The 8853-nt window shown below is 31.7% G+C and overlaps 1 protein-coding gene across 1 annotated transcript; it reads left to right on the top strand.

Moving 5' to 3' along the window:
* The first annotated feature begins 2374 nt into the window (after positions 1-2374).
* Positions 2375-4300, top strand: LOC115990304. The gene is made up of 4 exons (XM_031114147.1): positions 2375-2562; positions 3315-3486; positions 3569-3725; positions 3900-4300. The coding sequence occupies exons 1-4, from the start codon at positions 2375-2377 to the stop codon at positions 4298-4300; spliced, it is 918 nt and encodes a 305-aa protein (XP_030970007.1).
* The last annotated feature ends 4553 nt before the right edge of the window (positions 4301-8853 follow it).

Raw genomic sequence — 8853 nt, 5'->3', positions numbered from 1 at the left:
GGAAACTGAAAATTAGTCTTAAGCTGTTTTTATTTTCCAGTTTTCCCTCACTTTAGAAAATACGAAGAAAACAAGTTAAAACACGCTGTAACATAGCCAATTAATGAACCAGCACACTGGTTCGACCCACAAAACTGACAAAATGTTTTTCCTGCGCTTCCTTTTTTTTTTCCCCTCAATATTTTAGCGCCTAGTATCTGATACCCTCTATATCTTTTCCTCTGTGCCTCCACTACCTCCATCTTGCTCAGAGAAAACCTCGATTGAGAGAACCACTTGTAAGGTAAGTGAATGTTCTTTACCGGATTGTCCTTCATGACTGCATCTTGTTTTTCATTAGATTCTACTATCCCTTTTTTATTCATTATCTCACTCTCCTTTTCTTTTCTTTTCTCCATTTTTTTTTTTTTTTTTTTTTTTTTTTTTTTTTTTTTTGGTTGTGCGTGATGTAATAGGTCGGTGCAATCTCATATTTGGGGAAGTATTTCATAATTTTAGGGACCCAATCACTCAAAGGTATGGGTCTTTTCCTTTTTTCTTTGTTGAATCTGGGTTTATTCAGAATGAGTATTTTTTGTGTGTGTTTGATTTAGGATTTTGGGGTTTTGGGTTTGCTTTGGCCGTGTTGGTATGCTTGTGGGCTCTATGGTACAATAATTCATTCATGATAAAGAGTTTACACAATCCATTTTGGTTCAATTGATTCAATACTAGAATTGGATTCCAACATTTTGATTCAATGGAACAAAATTTTCTTAAATCAATATGTCCTTAAATTCCTAGATTTCTTCTTCTGTTTCCTTTATCCTTATTTTTCTTGCATAGCGAATAAATTTCAGATAGATTGATGATGATGTTCAGTTTAATACATTACCGCAACATTGCTGTGAGCCTGTGACTGATGGTTCTACCAAAATTCAGCATTATTTCAAGTTTATATATCCAATTAAATCTATTTTTTCTGTACAGCTTCCAACCTTATCATCTTTTATTAATTTTTTTACTGTCATTTGCCATATCATGTATGCTTGTGGGTATTTTATGTGCTCTGTTGATAGCTGAAAAGGAGCAAACTTTTGGGTTCTGTTTCTAGAGTTTTGGAGAAAGAAAAATAAAAGGATCTTGCATTGCTAGACTTTAGATTGTTAGAGATGTAATTTGTAAGCAAAAATATAATAACTTGCAAGTCAAATAGTCTGAGGCGGTTACTTTGTTGTAAGGAGATGCAAGTTTAATAAACTTGTCATTCAACAAAAATTCTAGCACTCTATTTGTATTTCTAATAATTTGAAGATTATGAGCTAAATAGCTGTACCATTGCAGCAATGCCAAAGACCTTCTATGTAAATGGCAGAGGATGTATTAAGTTACACCTATGATTGAAAGTCTAAGGCAAGCCAGTATATTGTACCTCAAGTGCATGAGAAATTCATAAAAAGCATTGAATTGTGGTAGTTTATCATTTTAGAATCTTTCCATCTTGCACCCGACATAGTTCTTGTCAATTGTTGCTGTTTTGTGTTTGTAGTATATAACAGAGAATGTTTTCCCTTAATTAAGTAAACCATTTAGCTAATAATAAGGAGAATGTCATTTTTGGGTAGGTTGGGTTTCATGGTGATCAAAATGCATTATTAATTAGAAGTTGTGTTTGTTTGAAGCTTGGAAGCTATTTCTTAGTTGTACTTGATGGTTGTGTTTATAAAGGTTGTTCCTTAGTTGTTTTCATGTTTCATTGTATTATAATAGATGAAAGGAAACAGTTCAATTGATGAAGATAGCCTTTGGACACCACAACTTGAGAAAATATTTATTGACATAATGTTGAAAGAGATCAATAAGGGAAATATGGCAGATGGGAAATTCAGTTCTAATACTTGGAAGAAAATGTTAGCTACATTGAATGAATTAGGTAAACGGAGTTTTACAATGACTCAATTTAAAGGGAAGCTTAATAGGATGCGTTTACTACACCGTGAGTTTTCTACACACATAAATCAAACTGGTTTTGATTGGGATGCTGAAACAAACACTATTCATGCACTTAAGGAGTCATGGCAAAATTATTGTCGGGTAAATATCATTGAATACAATACAGTGTTTTATTTTGAAACATTATCCCCCATCATTTTTTTTTTCTTACTAGATGTCTTTATATTTTTAGGCACATCCCAAGGCAAAGATGTTTCGAACCAAAGGACTTTCAAATTATAATTTGCTTGGACTTATATTTAGCAAGTCTACAGCTACTGGGGTCCTACACTGTGCATCCACCCAAGACCCTCCTAATTCAGATGAAGAGAATGCATTAGAAGAATGACTCATTCATGGGGGATTTCATGTTAATTTAGAAAGTCCTACCCAAGACCTTGTCATGGCAATTCTTGAGTCTAATATTACAATCCGATCTTCCAAGCGTCCTAGTGATAGTTCTGATGAGCGTCCTAGTAAAAGTAAGCGAGAGTTAATGAGCTCCCAAATGAATGATGTATTACAATCAATGGTTGAGGCTGCCAAGGCTAGGATAGAGGCATCTAAAGCAAAGGCTGAGAGATATAAGAGGTAGATCATTGATGAAGTTAGTAGCAGTATTGCGCTTACAAATGACTTCTCCTTAGGCAAGTGCATTAATATCCTTGAGACCATAGAAGAAGTCAATGATGAAATATTTATGAAGGCTGTTGAGAAGTTCAAGCAGGATACTAATGATAGAGAGATCTTTGTTAACATGAGTTTCGCCAGGAGGATGGTTTGGTTGGGTAGGCTGTAGGAGATTATGTCAAAACAATAATTTCCTATTAGATTATGTTTATTTTAATGTCCTTGAACTATTATTTGGTACTATTCTATTGTTATATAATGTTGTTAAATGATGGTTTATTATTATTTTATGGTAATCTTTTTTTATTTATGTTGGTAATGTTTTATTTATGTTAATAAAAAGCACTATTTGAGAACAAATCTGCTGTTTAATTCTCCAAGATGAATGTTGAACCAAATTATTATAGCAATTCATCCTCTTCAGATGAGGAAGAGGACGATGATATGTCCTTACTACTAATGTTTGTTGAGAATAAAAACAACTATATTCCTAAGGAGCCTTAACGTATCTCTATGTTGACTAATGATGCATTTATAAAAGAGATATTGAATGGCAATCCTCGAACATGTTATGAGTTATTTCGCATGGATAGGCCAACATTTACAAGTCTTTGTAACTATTTGAGAACACATAAGTTCTTAACAAACTCACATTGGATCACAATGGAGGAGGCAATTGGTATGTTCCTATTAATGGTGGGACATAATGTAAGGATAAGGGTAATAGCAAATTGTTTTCGACACTTAACTGAGACAGTTGACAGGCAATTTAAGGAAACTGTAAAAGCAATATGCCGCCTGGGAAAATTCATTATACGTCCTTCTCAAAGCAATGAAGTGCATCCACTTATTGCTAACAATACCAAATTCTTTCCATATTTCAAGGTAATCCCAAGTTATTGTTCATTTTATCATACAAATATTATTTGCTCGCATATGTTAATACTTGTGTTTATATTTATTCTAGAAATGTATAGGTGCAATTGATGGAACATATATTAGTGCATGGGCTCCAACGTCAAAGCTAGTCAGCTATAGGAATAGAAAGGCCATAATCACCCATAATATAATGTGTTCATGTGATTTTGATATGAAGTTTACATTTGTTTACACGGGTTGGGAGGGTACAGCCAATGACTCATGAGTATTCTTAGATGCACTTCAAAGGCCAGAAAATAATTTCCCATGGCCTCCATCTGGTAAAGATATATTGTTGCCTCACTTATGTATTTACAATTTTCAAGTTTAATCCATTCATCGTGTCATACTTCTCTCTATCTTATTATTTTGTTTGTTAGGTGGCTATTATTTAGTGGATTCTGATTATCCATGCACCTTGGGCTTTCTACCTCCGTACCGTACTAAGAGATACCATTTACGAGACTTTCGAGGTGGGGATCATCTTGAAGGTGCTAAAGAGCTATTCAATTATAGACATTCATCTCTTCGTAATGTAATTGAAAGATGTTTTGGCGTTTTAAAGGCACGATTTCCAGTTTTAAAAATGATGCCCCGTTATAAACCATGTCGACAAGTGAATGTGATGAGAGCCTGTTGCACAATTCATAACTTCATTCGAATGGCAACAAGAAATGATCGCTTATTTACTCAATTCAATGTTGATAACCTTACTGTTGAAGGTGAAGGTAGGGATAATTCGGGTGAGCCATCGCACACTGTTGACTTAATTAATCATTGATGCCATGTTATTTATTTATTTTTGGATGAAATTGATTCCCTAGCATTGATGCCATGTAGTAAACTTTTTAGTTATTGATTATCTTTTATAACACTTGATAATTGTTATAGTTTCAATCTTACTTATATGATTAAAGTTTTAGGCTTGAATGTTATATACAAAACAATTGATTTATAATTTTAGTAGGTGTAAGGATTTTAAATACTTTGGAGCAAAAATGTTTTTGAATTAGAAAAAATATAATTTTAAAAAAATTAACCAAAGAAAACAAAATTCAACTTTTTCAAAAACAACTACCAAACAAATTTCCTGAATTTTGTTTTTGAAAATTGTGTTTTTCAAAACAACTAACCAAATGTGTTTTTCATTTTGAAAACAGAATTTTTTTTCCCCCTTGAAAACAAGAAAACGAAAATAGAAAACAAAAACAGTTACCAAACATGAAGTCAGTCTTCCTATAAAAAAAAAAAAATTTATCTGGCTTATCTAAAATGAATCTAAATGTCTAATTGAAAATTGAGAGAAGAAAGACCTTTGACGATGTAAGCTTGTAATCACATAAATTGAAGATCGGTGAGAGTTGCGTTTGCGACTTAGATGTCTTGGATTGTGAATGTTTGGGAGGATAGTTCAAGAAAAAAAAAATCACATAAACGGAATTAAACTTATTTATAGCAGTCTTGAAATTAATTAGATAAAAATGAGAATTATAACTCAAAAATGGTTGTTATCACTTTTCATTAGAATTTAAAAATCCACCATAAAGTTACTATCACATTATCTATTTCACATCAGATTAAAATACAGTCCCAAAATAATTGGATAAGTATCACTTGAAAAAGAGAAACAAAGAAACAAAGAGAAGCAGTAGCAACGTGTGTTAGGAGGGACAAAAAAATTGTGGCACTTTAACGTAACATAGAACAAAAAAGGGAAGAAAAAAAAAGTTTATATTGAATAAATATTAGAAATAAACTAGTAGCAACGTGTGTTAGGAGGGACAAAAAAAGGAAGAAAAAAAAAGTTTATATTGAATAAATATTAAGTTTTGGTAGGAAACAAACTAATTATTCTTATTTAAAAAATTGTAATTTGGTGCAGCCACTAGGCGCAACCACACAAAAACAAATAAACTGTTTGTTTTTATCTAAGCATGACAATTCGTATTCGCATGTTAGGTTCATGTTATATCAACTAATAAGTATTTGACTATATGAGTCGACACTTGTCTAGCATGTTTATTAAACGGGTCAAGATTCCTTAACCTTAACACGACATGTTTATTAAACGAATCAATTGTGTCAACCTATTTATCAGATTTTATTAGAGCGAAAAAAAAAATAGTGTTAATCAAATGAATCTAAATTATGAAAAAAAAAATTAATATAAAATTCAGAATTAATGAGTAAATGTATCACAAATAATCATTCTAAATTAAAACATATCTCAATATCACAAATAATCAATCATAATATGTTAAAGAAAATAAACTACAACAACTAATAAGTTTATATATCTAGGATTTGAAGGGTATATTGGTAAAATGTCATTTAATTAAACAGGTCAGACGAGTCAAAAGGGTTCCATGGGTTGGACACTAACTCGATCTGTTTATTAAATGGGTCAGTTGTGTCAACCTGAATATGATATGAACCCGTTAAGTCTCAATCCATAACCTGCTAATTTCGTGTTAAATCCTGTTGTGTTCATAAATCGTGTCAAATTTTGCCACCCCTAATAAAAAATTGTAATTTGATGTAGCCACTTGGTAGCTAGTGCAACTACGGTTTTTAAGCTGAACTTTTATTATATAACATAAGCATATGATGTATAAAATCATGGTATTTTAATTTTAGCATTGGTTTATTTATTTATTTTTCTTATTTACCAAGACATTAATCTTTTTTATTCTATTTTGAAAAAAACCAACCCATTAATTAATTTGAAATTTTAATGAATATATATATATTGAGAAAAGGTTAAAAAAGTCACCTAGTTTATAAAAAAATAAAATAAAATAAAATAAAAAAAGAAAAAGAAAAAAGGAACCGCCTTTTAACATATGTTGTACGTGTGTGAAGAGGCTAGTATAAATAATTAAGATATTAAGGTAAGTGCAAATTAAAGGGTATTTATTTGTAGATGATTTTCATAAATTTTGTGAGATTTTTTTTTAAATTTTTTTTAATTTTTTTTTTTTTTATTGTGAAATTCATAGTGTGCATTTAAGGGCTTTTTTTAATTATTAAATTTTCATTTATTACAGTGCACATATAAACTTTTAAATAAAAAATTATTAAATATTGGACGGACAAGGACCCACTCACACAAATCGGCATTGAATGTCCTATGCTTTCCTTTCTTATGTGGGACCAGTAGACATTATGAGCTAGAGGCTTAAGTAGTCAAAGTAACTATTAGAATTATGGTTAAATTAAATGTCATTTTCTTACTATTTAAATTTTGGGAAGAATTGATAATTTTATTAATATCAAAGTATATGCATGGTCTTGAGTTTAAACCATATTTGCACTGCAGCTCCCATTTAAAAATTTAATCTGTTGGGCCCAATTATGAAGAGGGAGTCTGAATCCATACGTGGAGAAAAGTAGACAAGTAATAGGATTATGGTTATATGAATTTATTAAAATCATTAAACTCACAATTTTGTAATATATTAAACTTTTGGAACAATTTATAAATTATCAGTAACAGTGATAATGAAAAGGAAAAAAAAAAAAAAAAAATCATTCATAACCTGGTTAAATAGAAAATATGTAAATATTGGGGGGGTGTTGATGGCCATTTCAACTAATATCTTACAAGCCCCACACAAAGCAAGGCCCAAATTATTCACGGGCCTAATATCTTACTCGTATTATTTATATTTTTATACATGGCACATGTATTTTCAATAAGGGTAATTTGGGGAGCAGGAGTATGTTAGGATATGGTGTAGTTTAGAGGCTCACCCTTGCATAGTGATTTACTTTGTTTTGTGCTTGGTAGCATAAGCACAAATGACAAAACCATATAAATGCATGAGATGAGTACTGTGTAGTACAAGAAGCGAGTGTCATCTTTAATTATTATTTTAAAGTCTGTTTCTTTCTCCAAAACTCATCCGCTCTCACTTGTCTGCTACCGCATTGGGTTCGCTAAATGCAAGACAATTTGGGCCACGGTCCTAAGCCCATTAAAAATTGAGCCACAAACAAGTTTGCCCATATTCTAAGCCTAGTGATGAGCTGCAAATTTGGATCGAGTCCATTCTCTTTTAACCTTAACTTTGGTAATTTGGGTTCAAAGATTTAAAAAAAAAAAATGACCGACAATCTGCTAAGGCCCTTGTTATTTTGTTGAGCGTTTAATATCAAGAGACAAATTATGTAATGCATAACAGATGTGGTGGTGAGTGTTTTTACAACCCATCCGGATAGAATATCTTCTACTATTAAAGTCTTGAATATCTTCTACTATTAAAGTCTTATTACATTATATGGAACATTAAACCTTGACTCCCTAAGTTACAAAGCATTGTAAACTCTATTCTTCCACACACACAAAAAAGAAGCATTGGACTCTCTTTAATAAAAGTGAGAACTCAGAAGACTATCACACTATCATCATCACCGTTATCAGACATCCACTTCAACCTCCGCAGCAAAGTGATAACTACTGGGCCACTGCTTCCAGGAGAGAGAGAGACAAAGAAAGAAATACAACTTAATTGACTTAAACACTTCCATGTATCTTAACTTAAAAACTCATATATATCAATCCTGCGCTTCTCATTAACGGTTTTTTCACTCTATCTCTCTCCACCTTCAATCAAATTTGAATGAAATCTAATTTGGAATCTAAACCTTTTTACCTATGAACTTTATTTATATACTTTTGTTTCAATAATTTTTTCTTTGTCTCCCTCTTTAATCTCTTTAGTTTTTAGGTGGAATGGCATTAGAGTTTAAAATATGATAAATTCTCCTAAAAATTCTCTATTTTATATCTATATATAGATCAAAGTTAATAATTTTGTATATAATTAATAAAGTTTTGCACATACATATGTAAGAGTTTGTTTTGACGAATATATTAGTACTATTGATGAAGCCAAAATCGTTAGTTGGGTCACTCATCCAATCGGGAGCATTAGACGATCTTGTAGGACCTGCAAGATAAAAGAGAGATAGATTGAAGAGACCACCGGGTTATGCCCAGTGGGGGAGCCTCCGATACTTAAGTTAGTATCAGCCCATATATTTTGTATATAGATAGTGTTTTGTAGTAGTTTTTGACATACCTTAGCTAGTGAGACCGATTGTCCCTTTTATAGGTGACTTAGGTAGTTGTTGTACATAAATTAGGGTGATTATTACCTTGATTGTAATGTTTTTTTGTCTTGATGAGAGTTTAAGACCTTTGATGGTCGTTATTGAATGTGTTGAGTAGTTATCTTTGATGGTCTACTAATGATGCAAGGTCGTCTATATTAATGAACGACCTTAATGATTTTTCTGGACTCATTAGTTGCCCCCCATTCCCAAGTCCGA

This window comes from Quercus lobata, chromosome 5 (genome assembly GCF_001633185.2).
Source record: "Quercus lobata isolate SW786 chromosome 5, ValleyOak3.0 Primary Assembly, whole genome shotgun sequence".
Lineage (NCBI taxonomy): Eukaryota > Viridiplantae > Streptophyta > Magnoliopsida > Fagales > Fagaceae > Quercus > Quercus lobata.
Note: the sequence above shows the minus strand (reverse complement) of the source record. Positions and strands in the feature narration are given on the sequence as shown.

Excerpts from the sequence above, each read along its gene's own strand:
- LOC115990304 (XM_031114147.1), top strand. The coding sequence starts at position 2,375 with ATGGCAATTCTTGAGTCTAATATTACAATCCGATCTTCCAAGCGTCCT. Across the intron at positions 2,563-3,314 it reads AAGGCTGAGAGATATAAGAG|GATAAGGGTAATAGCAAATT; the intron begins GTAGATCATTGA and ends ACATAATGTAAG. Across the intron at positions 3,726-3,899 it reads TGTTTACACGGGTTGGGAGG|GTGGCTATTATTTAGTGGAT; the intron begins GTACAGCCAATG and ends TTTGTTTGTTAG.